At 40.1% G+C, this 19,322-nt stretch overlaps 1 protein-coding gene across 1 annotated transcript in view; it reads left to right on the top strand.

The window, feature by feature from the left end:
• The window catches only part of RFX6 (regulatory factor X6), a 36,992-nt gene extending 25,973 nt beyond the window's left edge, over nt 1-11,019 (top strand). The window contains exons 12-19 of the mRNA XM_064448627.1: nt 291-435; nt 1,720-1,829; nt 3,807-3,924; nt 5,018-5,140; nt 6,534-6,743; nt 7,279-7,788; nt 8,758-8,976; nt 10,124-11,019. Of these exons, the coding sequence (XP_064304697.1) occupies nt 291-435; nt 1,720-1,829; nt 3,807-3,924; nt 5,018-5,140; nt 6,534-6,743; nt 7,279-7,788; nt 8,758-8,976; nt 10,124-10,290 (1,602 nt within the window). The 3' untranslated portion in view covers nt 10,291-11,019. The remainder of the gene's footprint in view (nt 1-290; nt 436-1,719; nt 1,830-3,806; nt 3,925-5,017; nt 5,141-6,533; nt 6,744-7,278; nt 7,789-8,757; nt 8,977-10,123) is intronic.
• The last annotated feature ends 8,303 nt before the right edge of the window (nt 11,020-19,322 follow it).

Here is a 19,322-nt window from a genome sequence, read left to right as displayed (position 1 = left end):
GGTGGTGAACAATTGTTTTCATTCATATCATTTGTCTTTCTTGGGTTGTATTTTCCTCTCTGTTATTTTTTCCCTTTCCTTACGATTATTATAATTTATTACTGTATCTTTAAAAAAATTATTAAATCGTTTTTCTCTCAACCCACGAGTTTTCTTACTTTTACACTTCCCATTGTCTCCCCAGTCCCACGGGGGTGTGGGGAGTGAGTGAGCAGCTGTGTGGTGCTTGGTTGCCAGCTGGGGTTAAATCATAACAAAGTCTCAGCATTTTACCTTGCCTTCTCTTACAGATTGCTCGGCCAGCCCTTTTTGATCAGCATGTAGTGAATTCCATGGTCTCGGATATAGAAAAAGTTGATTTGAATAGTATTGGTTCTCAGGCACTCCTTGCAGTCTCAGGGAGCACAGACTCTGATGGAGAGGTCTACAGTGAATGTAAGTTCATGGTGTTATATTTGTATCATTAAAAGTAAATCACTCTTTAATTCCATGCCACACTTGTATACTTGGAGATGGACTGAGAAAAGGCACACGTAGACACTGCATTTTCTAATCTAGCTCAGTGTTAACTTCAGGAGCTTAAGAAAACCAATTGGTTGCTGTAGCATGTCCTACAAGAACAGAAGCTTATGCTGGGAAGTCATCCCAGCTAGATGACTTTAAATGGTTACTGAAAAAATCATTTACATGTCAGTTGCTAAGTGTAATAAAATCTCTTTTGAAGTTTTGTCCCAATCGTGTGACAATACTAGCGCAGATAATTTTTGAAAGATGTCTCAAAAATTCCATAACATTATGGTTTAATTTAATGGATATTTGAGTTAGTTTACTTTTTATGGTATGTATACATTTCTTTTTTTACTGAAAGTCAATCTTGAAGAAAACACGTAATTTTCTATAAAGTGTAACAGCTATTTTCATACACAGAACAAAGTGGAGTAAAGTACAGATTTTGAGAGTGTTAATTTTCATATAAATACCTGTTGTTGAAAAAAGTTATAGCCATTTTCTCTAATAAAAAGATAACTTTTGTCATAGGAATCATGTTGATCAGAGTTTGGAGACCTGAAAGGAGAGCAATAGCAATGTGTTGTCTTCTAAATGTTGTTATTTTGATCATGAAAGTTTCTTCTCCTTAATGGTTCACAATCCTACTCACATTTTCGAGTTGCCCATTTGCTACTTTTTGTGTAACTGTTTTCTATTTTGTTTTTTTTTTTTTTTTTTGTCTTCTTTCACACTGGTTAAAAAAAAGAAAAGGAGAAGAGAAATAACTGGTCATTCAGGCACTTTTTCAAAAATGGCAATTGGAGAAATTATCTCTACATTATATTGTGAGAAACTTGTAAAATATAAGGGAAAGCTAAGACAGTATACAAGTCTGCCACATTACAGATGAAGCTTTACTACTAAATTCAGTAATAGAAACGTTTTCAAGGCTGAACCTTAAAAAGAATGGAACACGTCAGGGGTTTTTTTGCTTTAATTTGTTTGTAAAACTTCATTGTCTTACAACCTCTACCATTTTAATGCTTAAGTAATTAAAATACTTGTGATGGATGTGTGTCTTCTTGCTTTGCTGGGGAATTGCTCATTTCTTCACTGCTCTAATTCTTTGCTTTTCCTTTCCATGCTACAATATTCTCATATGGCTGGTGAGTTGCTTTTTCTCACGTTCAGAATAGCATGCGATGATATGTTCTCCTTTTTACATGGTAGATGACTCTATTACAGTGTTCCAAGAACTGAAGGACCTTCTAAAGAAGAATGCCACTGTGGAATCATTTATTGAATGGTTGGATACTGTGGTTGAGCAAAGGGTTATCAAGGTACCTTTCAAATGTTCTGACTCAAGACCAAATCCTACTCCCCTTACTCCTTACACAGTCCCTTACTTATGCAATCCCATTGATTTCCCACATGGGATTCTCATCTCCGCTTCCATCTCCTTATTGTAACAAGGAAGTTCTTCATTTGGCGTGAAAGCTTCCAGTGCCGTTAGTTCTAATTAATCATGTTGAGTGCTGCTGAAGAGTCTTATGCATGTGACAAACTAAGAAATATCTTAGCATTAAAGTCAGCACTGTCATAAACTGTACATGAAAGAAACCCATCCACCTTACCTGTGCATGCAGAATCACAGGGGTATTGCCCAGTGAGTAAGGTGAACAAAAGTTGTTCCTTAGAGAAGCAATTCTTTCTTTCATGGTGTTTGGATGGTACTGTATGTGGTATAAATTAATGTAGCAGTAGCTAACCTATAGGATTTCTACAGATCAGGATGGAAGATACAGTTTCATAGCTTTGTAAGGCACTTAACTCGGTAGTTGATGGTTTTGATGGGATATTTCCCCCCTGATTTACAAGATGCTTTATAATCATAAGTATTTTATATGCATGTAGTTATACAGGAATGTTTACACTATAGTTCAGAACAAAAAAATTGAGTTCTGAGTTACAGCTCAAGTAAGAGGTATTTACTCAATTTGTGACTCGAATGTAAACTAGCAGAATAAAATGTTGTACATTGCTTGCTAGTAGCTAAACACTGGTCTTCTCATTGGGTCATGTTCTATCTGGAAATGCAATATCTTGCCCATCATTTTAGGGAGCATCTTGTTATGAATGGCTGCAAGAGGAGGAGACAGTGCAGTTAGCTTTGAATGGCATGCAGAGGAGTGCCACTTACAGAATGACCATGGGCGTGTCATTTTTCCTTTTTTCACCTGTCCTCCCAAATTTCAATGGAGACAGTGATAATTTCTTTCTTTTTAAAGCACTTGGAGTTTCCTAACATTTGCTGTCATATGTGAGCAGCACAATGAGGAACTTTAGACGATTCAGGGCAGCAGAGCCAAAGCAAGTCCTCATACACACTCCCCTAGACACAAAACTCCCAGTGAAGCTGAGCAATCACAACTTATTTTAGAACTGAATGAGCATGGTCTAATATTGATTCCACAATTTCAGAAGACAATTCCTGATAAATAAGCCAGGCAGAAAAAGTGAAGGACCCTCCCATTCAGCACCTACTATGTGGCGCTGTATTATTAAAGTTAACAGGTATGGTTCCTAGCATTGTTTTCCTGAGATTAGGGGTAAGAAATACCTACAAGTCCTGATATGCAGCTAGGTCAACTAAGCAGAAGCTAATAATTTACAGAACATGTAATCCTTCCATTGCTGTCTGCCTTCTGTTCATGCTAAAGTGTGGTTACTGTCAAACTCACACAACAGCTCCTTTCTACTTGGTGTTTGAGAAAGCAACAGGGCAGAAGTTACCACACGAACAAATCACTGCCAGAGTGAAGTGACAGTATGAAATGAGCAGCATTAAAAGTGTCAATGTTAGGATAGTAAACATACCATTTTGTAAGAGAAAGTCTGGCCAGTATTTTAGATTGCATTAAAGTACAAAGAATAATTTCTGTTCCCTGTTTATGTGGAATAACATAGTGCCAGAGGGTGAGTTTTTTTCTTTCTGCCTTGTACACCTGTGTATTTACAGAATAATTTGGCACCTTTAATACTAGAATATGAGCTAAATTGTATACCTGCAGGGCACAGCAGAGCCCAAGCAGTAAGCAGTTTGCGTTATCTAACTAACATTGCCAGGGCTCTACTCTGGTTGCACTGGAAAGCATGAATGCTGCTTTTCTTTACCACCTGAGGACACACATTATGAAGACAGTTTCAATCAGGCAGCTTGATCCACCCTTCAACTCTCACGCATATTCAGTTCTCCATTCTTTTCTCCTGTGTGCAGAAAACAAGTTAGCATACTTAACCGAGCTCTTCTCTTTCAGGCAAGCAAGCAAAATGGGAGGTCATTAAAGAAGAGAGCTCAAGACTTCCTTCTCAAATGGAGTTTTTTCGGTGCTCGAGTGATGCATAACCTAACCTTAAACAACGCGTCAAGTTTTGGTACACGGACTTTGTAAAAGCACCCATATTTTGTACATATGTGTTAGCACTTACCAGTTTTCCAACATTTCCTCAGCAGAGGAACCCATCCTAATCTAAAGATTCTGTGATCAAAGCCAGAAATGCCGTGCAATGTGTTTTTCAAACTAACATTTCACAGTAAATACTAGCAATATTTTATTGGTGACCTGTGTCACGTGTTCGTTTTTCAAAGGTATTTTTCTTTTGAATTGCTGTTAGATACTGCTTTGCCATTTAAGAGCAAGAAGGTCTGTTTGTTTTGATACAGCAGAGGAAGTGTAACTGCATATCTCAGTATAGGAGACAAGATTTAAATTATTAGCTTTACATGTGGATCAGTTTGGTAAAAAATTACTGCTGTATAGAAGTTCTTGTGCATGGTATGTTTTCATAAAAGCAAAAGGAATTTGGCAGATCACCACTTGTAATTCTGGGATCAGCAGACAGTCAATTCAACAGTGTTTGTGACTTAAAAATTAAGGTTCACATGTCCATCTTTGGAAATGTTTACCTTTTTTTTGACTCTCAGAAAGAACCTTTTATAAAGTAGAAGATGGTAGAGCAAGTGAAACTCTCTTTAAATCTAGTACATCATTTCCTAAGTTTAGTTGTAGGTACATTGTTATCTAAAATTCAGAGGGTATTTGAAATGACTGTAAGGAGGCACACATTTTTAATGTGATATATCCTTGAAATAAGGTCAAAGACTTCACCAGTTATTGTCTGGTTATTTAGCACAAGGCAAACAGAAATAGAGCAGAGGCATTCTAGCAGACTTTGGCCTTATCTAGCTCCACTGTGTGCCCTCTTCAAGTATAAAGCATGTCTCACTTTCATCAGTATTTTTCTTTGATGTAATTAGTGGTCAAATAGCCTACAGGACAGTAAACAATTGAGCTAGGTGGGCCAGTGCAAAGAGAGATTAGAGCTAGAAGTTAGGCACTATTCCTTGTTGGTCTTGCCAGGTCATTTAAAGTCCACAATTATTTGTTTGTTTCACTCGCTTCTTGTAGAGTGGTGAAAGATGGTCACAAAGATAACTCAGCTACTCTCTCTCCTTCTCCTCCAAAAGGTTCTTTTCATTTGATCCGCATGCTACTAGATGAGTACATCCTGCTCGCCATGGAGACACAGTTCAACAATGACAAAGAACAAGAACTCCAGAATCTACTGGACAAATACATGAAGAATTTAGGTAACTAGAGCTTGATGCTTTTGAATACACTCCTGTATTTTTAGAAATTGATGTATTTGTTTGATTTTAAACAGAAGCAGGCCTACTACCTTCTTCTGAAGGTATAGTTATACTCAACACTGTCAAATTCACCTGAAAAGCTTGTGACCATTCACTCAGCAATTCATTCCCACCTTCCTACCATAGTTCACTTAATAACGTTTTGTGGGAATGTGAATACACTGGATCACTGAAATGATCTTGTATGCAACATACACGTGTAGGTACCTCTGAAGGGCCACAAGCTGAAGTGTGAAAAGAGGTACACGTAGCAGAAAGGGCAGGAATTCCCAATATGGTTTTTCTGCCAAAGCTTAAATATGTAATTACACCTTGGATTAGGAATGTATTAAATGTTACCAAAATGCAAATATCCCTGCAAGGTTGGAACACAAGTTTGAAGCCCTATTTAGCATCTGGCTGAAGTATTACTTTGTGGAAGAGAAAGGAAATAAATTTAAAACAGTATCCTTAACATTTTCCATCTACCAGGCTTCTTCAAGGTTAGACAGTTTGAAGTCATATGCTCCAGGTCCTTTGCTATAAAATGAATGAAGATTGATTTAGATCAAATTGTCATCCAAGTTAATCCCTAAAAATCCAGTGAAACTTGGCTGGGTTCTGCTGAATTATTTTTTATTAACATTAGCACCAGCAATCAATCTTTAACTTTTTGGTTGTTGTTACTCTAAATCTGCACTTTACTGCAAGAAGCTTGCATAGAATTTATCTGACAGTAGATGCTGTGGTTTTTCTTTTAATTCAGCCTTCAGGAAAAAAACTTGTCCTGTGTAGCTGTTGCCTTATCCTTGGGTACTTAGATGAAGTACTTGAAACCATAAGGTGAAGTCATGGTTTCCACTGAAGAATAGCAAAACTTCCACTGACTTTATCAACAGTCTGCAGAAAACTGCAGAACTGTGGAGTATAACGAATGCTGTTCTCTAGATACCAGTATGAAAAGAAAGTTCAAGCATTCTAAAATTCCCATTGTTAATTCTTTAGCATGAAGTGTCATGAGCCTGATGCAATTTACTTGAATTCATTACTGACATTTACTTCAAGGGAATAAATCTGATTCATACCTTCACTGTAATGGCTTCAGTAAGAAGCTGGTACTCTGTGATGTAGATCTTTGGTCAGGGAATATGACACAAACTGGGAAGATCATGACTAGAGCAATATTTGTATTCATTGGCTACATGCAAAATATGGAGGCTTCACTGGGTTTTAAAATAAGCAACCAAAGATATGAAGAAATTGGGCAGCTCGTATGCTGTCTATATACTAGCAGTGAGTTTATGTGCAATGAGCATACATAACAGCCACCAAGAGTTTTCACTTACTCTTCCAGATGCAAGCAAAGCCACCTTTACCGCATCACCAAGCTCTTGCTTCCTAGCAAATCGTAACAAAGCTGCTCCTCTGCCCAATGACACTTCAGTCAAAAATGAGTATCTAGCAGAGCAAACTCATGTGTCCTTGTCAACCAGCCAGCCCGGCAGTGTACCTTCTGGTCTGAACCCCTTCGCCACAGGAGACAGTGAGAACATGCAGCTGACAGGTACGTATCTGTTCTTCTAGTTTTTCCTTCTCTTATTTGCTTGTTCGTCTTTCAGTCCACAGTAACGTGTTGCTGTAGGAGGACCAATGACCATATGCATTTATAAAGACCTCTAGTAAATAACATTTCATGAGATCACCCTCTGTGCTGATTTACAGAAGGCAGCAACTGTAGACCCCTGCCAGTAATAGGTCGTCTTGGAACAATGGTAAAGCTGTCCTATACAGTGAGGCTTGGTAAGGTTCTTGTGAGGACAGAATGAACAGTAAGACCTGGAGCACAGGAGGCTTGTAACTACTAGAATTTCCTACTGAATGTGCCAGCCTCCAAGCTGGAGAATGAAAGTGGGAAGCTTTATAGCCTGAAGCCACGGATTAAAGAACGGTATCATATAGGTGGGGGCCAATGCATATCCTTTGTAAAGGTTTCCAATGGTAATGTACAATTCTCTAGAGGGTTATTATCTTAACAGATCCACAGATTCTGCAGCACTGCAGTATGAACGCTAATCATGGCCAATGCTTATTTATTCCAGGTCAGATGGAGCTGTCCCAAAGCACTGGTCACCTGATGACTCCACCCATTTCACCAGCCATGGCCAGCCGAGGAAGTGTTATCAACCAGGGGCCAATGGCTGTGAGACCTCCAAGTGTGGGTCCAGTGTTATCCACACATTCACAGTGCTCTTCCTACTCAGAACCTCTTTATCAGACTTTGTCACAAACTAATCAGAATTACTATGGAAACAGTTCTAATTACCAGGCTATGTTCAGAACTCAGGCCCATTCCACTTCAGGAGTTTACCACCACAGAGCAGAGCACAGCCGATTCAATGCCTTGAGTGAACAGCAGTTCTCCAGAGACTACTTCAGCAACAGTTGCGCTGTGTCTCCATACAATGCCAGATCTCCTTCCAGCTATGGTCCCTCATCCATGTCTCAGGACACACACAATATGCAGTTTCTGAACACGGGGAGTTTCAATTTCTTGAGCAACTCAGTGTCCACGTGCCCAGGAGCAGCATACCCCACTAATGCTTCCAACGGTATTAATATATATTTTCTTTTTCCCTTCTGTTTCTCTTTCCTTGCTGGAGTAAAACACTTTTTCTCTGCTTTTTTCTATGGAAGATGTTTTCCAGCTCTTATTTATAACTTCCTGTTTTCTACTTCTCTGATGACAAAGAGATTGTAAAGCAGCTTAACAAGCCACTTAAGGATTTATTTTCCTCTGGTGAATCCTCAGTTGAACTCAGATGCATCTGCTGTGCTAATGTTTCTTTGGCACCATCGCCGTGTCTTGCACAAAGGAAGCAAAACCAGGATGACCTTGTGATTTAACAATCTCTTGAAAAGCCCCCCAAACATCTACTGTGAAATAGAGCAGGCATAAGATAGCCTATCTCTGGGATCAGCATAACAGAGACTTCTAGTCACATGGTCAGGAGGGTGAAATGAAGTATAAAAATGTGCATTAGCATTAGTTTGAGACTTTGTCCCTAATATTTCTCGTACTTCAAATGTAAAGTTATTGCCACAATCTGCTTCAGAGATACAGTCAGCAAAACCACCTCCCTCTTCTGGAGGAAAGACACAGTGGAAATGTTGCTTTTATATGTATTTGTGTATGCAGCAAGTATGTATTGCCATGCAGATTTCCTTTCCAGGTATACCGTCCTTGACTGTGGGCTTCAGAAGGGAGCACTGAACTCTGGGTAGGAGTCCACATGGTGTCTCTTATGGCCACTGATTGTGATTCTGCACTTAGAATGGAAGGGCAATTCTGTACTGAAGGAATGACTGCACTCTAGGGTCTTTTTGCTCCCTTGTTACCGCCCCTGTTTTGGGTCAGTCACTCCCTATATTACTAACATTACTAGGCTGTATGTGTACATAAAGAATCTTGCTCTCAAGGGACTCAGCCAGTAACAATTACCTTTTGTCCCAGGTTGTCACCCTACCCTTTCCCTTCGACAGTAGTTTCACTCTGCTTTTTTCCAATCTGCTGTCAATAGGATATTATGGCAACAATATAAATTACCCAGAATCTGACAGACTTGGAACAATGGTGGATCAACATGTTTCTGTAATCAGCAGCGTAAGCAGCATTCGATCATTGCCATCATACAATGATATACATGATCCACTGAATATCTTGGATGACAGCGGAAGAAAACAAACAGGCTCATACTACACGGAGTCCTCACCTTCAATTGTCTGTCGGACTCCTATGCGTAAGTACAGCCAATGACTGAGGAAGAGCTATGAACATTTTAGTGTCTTAATAAGTGCTGAGTATTAAACTGTAGCTCACATATATGCTATATGAGATGCAATATAGAAATAAAACAGCTCAGTACCTAGGATGTGTCATAAGATGTGTTTTCCTTAAAATTGCAGGACAGTGGGATTAATAACTCTTCACTCCCATAAGGAGGACTATGATCCATCATCCATGAGGAGTGGAATGACTGGCCTGAATTGCAGAAAAATCCATATTAGGAAACACTTTCTAACTATTAAGTGAGCTAATAATGGACTGGGCTCTTCTAAGGGCTCTTAAGGATCCTCACTGTCAAACAGATCACATGAACCCTGGGCCAGGGATATCCCTTCCTGTCCTATGCTTCAACAACTGTGTGTATTAGGCAAATCTCCCACTGACAGTGAATTTTAGGTGAAATCACCTGACCCCAAAGGGTTTGTTTTGGTATGTGCATTAAACAAATCGCAGCTGAGTTTGGTCTCACATTCCAAAAAGGGCCGCGTGGAAGATATAAACTAGGGCCTCATTTGTTTCTACGCAAGATTACCTCTTCCTATTACTTACCTGTTAACCTCGCACAGAAGATCAGACATTACTTGTCTCATTAAGACTCTCCAAGAATTCAGTGCTCAGTTCTTCAAAGGGTGCTAAAGAGGAGAAAAAAAACCAGCACTGCCACACAGGGACTGTGCCCATCAAGGATCTTCTGTACTGTGTGTTGATATGTGCCAGGTCATAGCAGTGGTACCACCAACGAATGTGGATGCGAATGGTGCAAGATACGGAAGGATGAGCATAGCGCACATGAATAATTTTGACCAAGTTTTGTGGAATACGGCTCACATGCCAGCCATAAACTTCAGGCCCGTAGCTGGATTGTTAGCAGAGTTCACTTATACATGGGTTTAGGCCTATTCCCTGACGGCATGAGGAGCCACAGAAGAAAAGTTATAGAAGTATAGGTAAATTGAGGGAAGTATAGAAGCGTTGACATTTCTGTCCTTTCAGATGGCGTGCCTGGTAGACAAGGGTTTCCATCAGATGAAATTGGATTGTGGTTTTCATTCAATTCAATAGAAAAATTATAATGATGGAAACCTTTTTCTTTCCCACAGCTTCAAACATGCAAACCACATCTTCTTCCCAGTGTATGTATGGAACATCTGGTCCGTTCCCTTCTCGGGAAAATCTGGAGTGCCATGGCCCACCAAGCAGAGATATGGTGTCATCTTTACCACCAATCAACACCGTCTTCATGGGAGCAGCTGCTGGAGGAACCTGAACTGGGAGAGACATGTCAGTGCCTTAAGCTTACTTTTCAAATCCAGACATTAAGGCTATGATGACAATCCCCTTCAAGTTGGCGGAATAGAAAAGTATTACATGTAGGTGTTAAAGGAGCCATTTTAGAGATATTAGCAGCCCTCCACACACACAAAAAATAGCTATATTCTGATTGGGTCCTGCTTGTGAATCACTCAGGATTGTTCTCACCATTACAGCTTTTCAGCCAGAAATTCAGGGTGAGCAGAAAGAACCAGTGATTCTTGCAAGCAAGACTAAGTTGTAAAGAAATGATTACATCTATTCCTAATTTATTAAAAATGCTGTTTTAGTCTTTCACTTATAGCTTTTTGTATAAAAATGTTTATTTAATGCCTGTGTTGCTCATTATTTATTAGGATCACAGAGTAACTGTTTACTTTCTCTTATTTGACAGATTGTCAAATGTATGTATCCTACCTCCTATGGAAATGTTTACAAGGTCAATTTTTACTGTTTTAAATGAAACCAAGTCAAATTCTTAAGGTTTTTACTGTTGTGCTCTGGAAAGTCAATTTCAAATGTTTAGTGCCTACTTGTGTTAGTGAAAGTCCTCAGGAAATAAATAAATCATGTTGTGGGGATTTTTTTTCTTTTAAAATAAACCACTTTCTCTTAAAATAAAAACCAAGAAAACATGCAAATATCTTAAGCTAACTAGTTGCACTAGGCCGCTACTGTAGCTGGATAACTAAACCAAATTAAACTATGCCACAAAATGTTGTGGGATTTCAAAATTACTTGCGGTATGAGCCCAAAATTTCTATTGGTGGCAATCCACAACAAGGTGTCCATCAACTGTTAGAGCAGCTGTGTATACTGAGACCAAAAGTAGTAAAGATGATTAAAAAATGCTGCAACCCTCCAGATCAGAGCAGATTTTAATAAAAAAATATTTTACAAATGCCGTGATCTTCTCTATACAAACACGCATTTACGTATGTTTCTGAAGAAGCTAGGAGGAGAAGAGACTTACAAAACAAGCTTCTTGCTATACGTTCAAGAAATAACAGGTGTTATTTTATAGTCAGATTGTCCCAACACCAGATTCAGGTTTGGATTTAAATCCAGTCTTCTGAGGTTATTTGATGTCCATATTCCCATTCAGTCCATTGAATATACACCGGATATTGTGAAATTGGATAGCAGGGTATTTTTGGTGGAGTCAAATGGATGGTACCATGGTGAAGTTTTTATTTCTAATCTTGTAGAACTTCCTCTAATGTTTTCTATCATGAGAAATCTGGCAGGAGCAGAAAAGTAAAAAGGAGCATTGACTGGGCTAGCTCATGAATAATTCCTGATATGAAATACTTTATGCAGAAATGAGTACCATAAGTAACAGAGTATGTTACTTATTAATTTACTTATTTACCATAAGTAAATGAGTAACTGAGATGTAGAAGGCTTCAGTTCAAATGCTTCCTAATTCAGGGTGAAGTCTTAGGCTGTGACTAAAAATGCCATAATGATGTAAGAAAGTTTTGGTTTCAGTAAGAATTCCCAATGACACGTAGTGGTAATACACGCTGTTCAAACAAATTTTATTGGGCAAGGCTTTAAGGCAAGTGAAGTAAGTACTGCAAATAAGATCTTTCCTCATGAATAGTCAGAACAGGATATATTTTCTCCTAAATTTAGTACTATACAGATCAGGTTCCCCATCTAAGCGGGTCACGCAGATTTCCTCTATAGTCATTGAAGAGACAGAGATCCCTCCCATTCCAAGTGAGATAAGATGGGGAAGCGCAGTACGAAGGGAAGGAATGTGTCACTGTCCTGAAATGCCTGGCTCCCTCTGCTGACAAATAGCATGGCCAAAATAATTACTTTAAGCTGGAAACTTCCCGATTGTTGAATTTACTTGACAGCAATATTTAGAATTTAGAGGAAGAGGCAGCCACTAGCAGACAGGGTCTTAGTCCGTCAGGCCCTACCTAAAAAGCATAGCTGGTGGTACATAGTGACTCCATCACTTCCAGTAATTTTTGTTTCTTCGTGTGAATCATTTTGCATTGTGGGGTGTTTTTGGTGTAAATTACTTTATCTGCACTTTATCTGAGATAAGGAACTATTGTATCATTAAATGTGCAGGTTCTTGTGATGGCTGCAAAACACAGAGTAGCATGAAGTGTGACACTGTTCTGAACTTCAGTTCATTATCAACAGCAAAGAGCACTAAAAAAATATTCTAATCTTCAAGCAGCCAGTTAAGAGGAAACTCTCGTAGTGTTGCAGAACAAGATGAACCATAATAATTGTAACTAGCAAAACCAAATGGGAAATTCCCATCTGATGACCCATTAGTTCAGTCAAATATGTGGTTTTATGAATGCAGTAAGTTTTGTCTGTGGGAAATGAAATAATTTGTAGCTTTTGTGGATACTCCATGGGAAGGTTTTTACCTTTGGTAGTGCAGCAGCATTACAGGGCATAATATGAAGAATCAATGGACTTGCCGCTTGGTGGTCTTGTGTTACTCAGTTCAGTTGCATTTTCGCAGATGCATTAATAAGTTGGTTTTAATATATATGTGCCAGGAAATCAGTGATAAAAAATTGTAGATATTGGGTACAATTGGTGTCAAATGAATATTGCTTAAAAGAAAAAAAATCCTTTTGTTTCTGAGAAGGAAAAATGAAAAAATAAATCCTTTGGTCTATTTGCCAATATCAGTGAATTTAAACTGGTGCTAGAAAAGGCAAAAGGCAGGTGGATAAACAGGCCAAATCTGCTGCCATTTCTAAAGTAAAACTGGTTCTAATGCATATTATATCAACCAAGATGAAGCAATATTGGAGAACGGATTGTCTTGGGTGCTATGGTCCCGTGCCTAGCAAGCAACAGGGAAACTTACAGAATTCATCCTGGAAGAGAAGTGCCCTTCTTCAACTCTGAAGGCAGTTAGGACCACAGGAATTTTGCTCCAGACTGAAAATTAGCAAAAGAAAGTTTGCTTTTACCTTTAAATGCAGAGTGAAAGCGCGGTGTAATTAATTACTTGTAAAAAGGGGGGAGCTGCAGTGAAGTGGGCATTGAACGCTGGTTTGATGCAATCAGTCCCTACTGCAAACTCCACAGTGAACCTGCGTGTCGTACTGTCATCCCGCATGCCAGATGCGTCTTACTGGTCTCATCAGCATCCTGCCAGCTGTCTGTCCAGTACGTGAGTGGTTGGTGGTGACAAGGAGGAGGGGAGCCTGCAGTGCAGCAGGTACAGATGAGACATTTAGCAGAACCTTGTATTTAAGGCAGACTACTAGAAGGTCACAGATATGCTGGAATGGGAACAGATGCTTTATATGATGCAGTGCAGCGCTGTTTCCCTCAGTGCAGGATCAGAACGGGTGGACTTTAGGCTTATGGAGCAAGTGGTCCAGAAAAGAAACAACTACAAAAAAATCACCCCCATAGAGAACTTAAAGAAAAACTGTAGAGATGTTATCACTCTTGGAAAAGAAGATATTTGACACTAAAGAAACGGAATCTGTTAGGAACAGAATCAAAGACCAGCCAGAGAAATACAACGATCTGTAGAAGCGAGAGAGTACAGGACATTAATGCCACACCTCTGGAAAAAGACATGCTGCTGCAGTCTGGGAGACCCACAGCACCCAACACTACTGTGCTAAAATAAAAGGGGCCAACAAGCTAAACTTAAAATCGTTGAGGCTGCCTGCTAGTGATTAGATCTAGGTAATACAGGAGGCCTTACCAGGTTTTGATAACTGGGAAGAGATAGATTAGAGCTAGTTTTGGTGCTGATAAGCCCCAGGTTGTCAGTAACAGCCTTTTGTGTGAATAGTTTTGGGTTACAGTTTAATTAGAATCACTAATGTAGGTTTAGGGATTGGATTAAACTTTATATTAGCCTTGGAGATGGAGTCTGGGCAAGGGTGGGTGGGCTGGAGTGGGCCTTATGACCATTGCAAATACAGGCCTACAAAGCTATACTGAATTGCCACTCTGAAACAGGTCACAGCTCTAGCTTTTATGATAGGCTCTGTCTGCAGGATTTGGGAACATCTAAAACTGGGCACGTGGGCTTGGTTTCAGATTAGTATGTTGGAAGAGCCTGCATAATGCCTGAGCTTGGCTTATGGCTCTTGCCAGTAGGGCCTGCATGGTATGCTTAACAACTGAGTTAATTCAGGAAAGTTTGCTGCTTTCTTTTTAGCAATGTACTCAGGACGGAGCTTATATCTGAGTTAGCTTTGGCATTAGGGTTAACTTCAGGGGTTGGGTCAACATGAAGCTGAGACCATGAGTCAATATTGGATTAGAAGTGAGCATCAAGCTTGGCTTAATGCTGCTGCTTAGAGGGACCCACAAACTATGCTTAGTTCTAGATAAAACAGTATGCAGCGAGACCAATATAGATTAATATTATACTCAAAATGAAAATTAATATTTACTTGGGCAGGAACTGGTGAAAGTGGGTTGTTTCTGCATTTAGCAGGTTTTGTTGAGCTTTTATGAAACCTACAGCCAGAGCAGGTGACCTAGGTATGATTCTTTCAAGGTCTAGTCTTAAGAGTAGACTGAAAGTTGATTTGCAATTTACATTTGGAAATGAAAGAAGATGAGCCGTTTAGGTGAAAGCTAGGTCTAGAAGACATTGAGGGAGACTACTTTGATGGTTTATATGATGGAAACCACATTGTCAATCATACCTCTGAGGCTGGCACCGGAGAATTTAAAGTCATGGTTGGGGTTCATGCCAGCATGAAGCAGTGAGTCTGAACCAGTTACAAATTTAAGACCTGCAAGGACCTATGCTTGTTATTGAAATCCGTAAGAGTCACTAACAGAGTCATTAGCTTCAGCTAAGAGTTGGAATAAAAAGCTAGGACTAAACTGGAATGAAAGGCCAGGACTAGGTCAGTAATGGTTTGAGCTAGGATCAATGCACGTGTCAGTAGTTATTAGCTGAAACCTCTCTGATGGAAGAGGTGCATCTTTCACAGTGTAAGATAAGAACGATATCCTTAATGAAAGGACTGTAGGTACCTGTAGCCGCTAGAGAGCTGTTGCATCATTGCCAATGCTGAGACCTCAAGTAATGAACATTACTGGGATGGTGAAAGATCAGGAAAGTAGGTAGGGTAGAGAAAGAAAGGGTAGGAAAGATCCTACCCCAAGTTGTGCTGCTTCCACAGTCACCTGGCATTTGCAGCAATTCCAAGGCTCAGCAGAATCACTTTTCACCAGAACCTGAGCCTGCCAATGGAGCCATGAGCAGGCAAAATAGGGGGGAAGCGGGGCTGAGATCTGAAACAGAGGGAGACGAAATATCGTGCCCATTGCATAATTAATGACAGCAAATACTGGTTCTCTACATTTTAGATTATTTGTTATTTGCATGGTTTTTTCCCATTTAACAATGGCTGCATGTTACAATGCTGCATGGAGCAATGATTACACAATTGGAAACATGTAAAAGATTATATTAGCAGCTGAACTAGGAAAATCTACTTCCCTTCCTTTTGGCTTAGTTGATTATTATCCTTGACCAAATAAAGGGCCACATGTTCATACTGCCCTTGTGCCCTTGTTGCTACAGTAAAAAGAGACATACAGTGATTGTACATTTAGAGTTTGATATTATATGCCTTTTTAATTCTTGTCATATTTAATTTTCTCATATCATTCAGTTTTGTTGAGAAGCTGACTTTATTGATTAGTCACATTTCACATCAAGATACATAGAGATCACTCAGAATTTAATTAAAATGACGTGTTTTAGAAAATCTCCACTACAGGAAAAATACCAACCAGGGGTGGACAATAAACACTCCTGCCTTTCTCTCTAATATAGCTTTTTTCCAAGCTTCACCTTCAAAGTACGATCAGCCTTCAAAAACTGGCCCAGACATACAGTATCCTCGAACAGAATCTTTACTTTGACTTTACACATGTCTTTCACAAGTAGGTGCGCCATCCACCGACCGATACACTGGATCAGTCCTCCTCCACACTCAGTCCACAGAGGCTATGAGTTTCTGACAGTCCCCAGCTTTCAGTTCGTAGTAAGCACTTCAATTTTAGAGATCACATGGCCAATCTCGAGGCACGCTTAAAAGAGCAGTTACGCAGCTTCTGGCTCCTGAAAAAGAGTTGATGAACTACCTTCAGTGCCCTAGATGTAACTTTTCTCTTTCAGTTCCATTTCTGAAAGTACCAAAATACTCGTCATTGTGTAACTGATACTATGGGTAATTTTCAAAGAATTTCGTGAGTGAATATAAAAAGTTAACTACACTATTAAGATCCTTCTAAAATTGAGAAGTGAATTTCATTCCAAATGAAAGGTATGTGGAAAAATCTAGGGAAATTAACTTTTAAAAGAGTAAAATATTGAGGATGAGACTGAAATGACTCAGTCCATTGTACTGGGGATGTAACACTTTGCTTGAATTAATAAATACGAACCGAGCCACAGATTAAGTTCGACATTGAGCTTTTTCAGCTGATCACAGTGTTTGCTCATTTGGAAGAAAATCAGATCCCTGATCCTGCTCCAACGTTCACATGAAGCGGAACACTGCCGTCAGAAGAAACTAAAGATGTATCTATACAGTCAGCTTGGTTTTTGCTCCTCTGCTTCACAGAGTGGTCTTTTTCTCCTGATTACACAGTCCATCTTGTGTAACTGCTGGAGTACACCCTGGTTTCACCCTCAAGCCAAGCAGTTCCCTCTGCAGAAAAATAGTATAAATCACAAGTTTGTCCACTCCAGGGTGCACATCTACTCTACATTATCAATGTGAAACAGATTTTCCTCCCCAGCCCTTCACTGTCTTCCAAGTGTAGCCTCACAGGTCTCCTGCTCTCTTCAAGGAGCTGGGAATGAGGTACACGCTACTTCTGCCAGCAGTCAAGGCATGATCTGTCACTGATAAGTGATATGCCCCTGAGTCTTGGACAACCCAGACGCAAGCAAAGATGAACTCTTTAGGCACTGTGTCCTTTTCTCATCTACCTCCAGGCAAAATAGAGTTTGGCAGGTGGCTGTCCCTGAGGGATGCTTTTGCTCAGCAAATCCTTTGCTTAGCACTTGTTGCTCACATATCTTAGAGTTGTGGCTCACGTGGTTTTCATGTGAAACATGAGCCTCTCCACATGTCCTGTGGGGATCCTAGATGCCTCAGTTGAGGTTGAGAAGTCTGGTTGGCAAAAGGTCATGCAGTAGCTACGCAGTAGAGTATGTGACAAGCTTTAAGTCCCTTCATGGCTGTTGGTCCTGGAAAGTCTCAGTGCAGTTTGCAAGGCCAGGGCGGGATGTTTGCCCACCTGCTTGGGCTACTCGGTGAGTCCCAGCCCCAGGCTGGCTGCAGCCCTGTAACAATGCAATCAATGAGAGTTAACGCCACCCTCCAAGAAATACTAGTCACTAGGCAGAGCAGATTGAACGGGGCATCAGACAGTATCTCAGCTGAAACTGGATGATGTCCAGATAGTGTGCAGCGGAGAAGGTGTGTTTAATCAACATCTGGCTATGCATGCCATGTCCTGGGGGCTAAGCTGAGAGGTGACCAGAGAGGTAAGCTAACAAGTGCCCAAGTATTTTTGAAAAAGGAGTTTGGAGTTTTATTAACACTGATGGGTGCAGAGAGCTTTTGATACATATGAGGATCTTATCCTTAGTCCTGTAAGTAATAGAAGGGACCTTCTAAAAATATCCAGGCATCTAATTTATAGAAAACTTGCTTCTATAGCAATACTTACCTATCTATCTTTAAAGAAACAGCTCTTCACCCTTGCAATGCTGAGCACAAAACCACATGAAAACATGTAAGAAACCCTCGAGACTGCAGGTCCAATGCTTGAAAATGCGTTCTTTCAGCTTATTGACAATTCGAAAGGTAAGGCAAGGCTTCCACATCTGCATTTAGTTTCTCAAGTAAGCAAACAGTTCTTATGAAGCATTGCACACTCAGCAGTTCCTGCTGCCTGGCATTAACGAAATGGCTTTGGCAGGCAAGCGCGTGCTGAAGAGCCACAGGGACGCAAACATCACAGAGTGGGGGTGGGCGAGGAGGGGACTGATCTTGCTATGAAGCAAGATCACTGGCCTGCGGTAGCACCGGGTAAAATGCTACACTTTTTCACAGCAGCTACAGCATGGTATAAAGGTCCTTGTTTAGGAAAGGAAATAAATAGAAACATGCCATTTCTTTACAAGGGGAATAGAAACTAGTGAAACCCAGTATCTTCAATAGCAGTGGTTATTGCTGTCAGAAGGGATTGAACTAAATGGAATTTCTCACCCACCTACAATCACGCTGCATTGGTCAATTTTCTTTCAGCCTCCAGGAATTTTGAAGAACTTGTCATTTTCCTGAGACAGGTTCATGAAGCGAGTCGGTGGGGCAGGCCAAGTAAGACACACTGAAGGGTGGCCAGCCCTCCACCTACAGACACAAATGCAGCCTCAGGAGCCCCGGTGTTGCTTGCACTGCTTAACAGCAAAAATCTGCCTCTCTCAAGCACTGCTTTATCTGCTGTCCCCAAAAAGAGCTTCAGAAGCTATAATGCCAAACAAACTTGGGCTGAGATCAAAGCGTAGGTCTACACAATGGGCATGATACATGGGAGAACAATTGGATCCAATATTTAGGTATATAGAGTATTTGCTGTCTGATTTAGCACTTTACTCTGTCCTGAAAGAAAATTCTTCTTTGGCAAGCTAGAACAAGAAAAAAAAGTGAATTCTGCTCAGTACAAGTGGGAAGATTCTCTGCCACTTGTATCTCTCTTTTTTTTCAATACCTCAGGTTTGTGTGACAAGATGTGAGTGTGTATTTCTCTCATCCACTGGTCAAAAGATCCCTGCCAAGCTGACTGCCAGCAAGAAAATGTAGGTAAACACACAAAACTGAGGCAAGATGAAGCAAAATTAAAAGACATTTTTAACTAAGAGATACACAAAGATGTCTGACCTAGTGATTTAAATTCAGAGCAGTAAACGGGGAATCAAGAATCCAGACT

The sequence above is a fragment of the Phalacrocorax carbo genome, chromosome 3, assembly GCF_963921805.1.
Source record: "Phalacrocorax carbo chromosome 3, bPhaCar2.1, whole genome shotgun sequence".
NCBI lineage: Eukaryota > Metazoa > Chordata > Aves > Suliformes > Phalacrocoracidae > Phalacrocorax > Phalacrocorax carbo.
The sequence above is the reverse complement of the archived record's forward strand: the minus strand, read 5'-3'. Positions and strand labels throughout refer to the sequence as shown.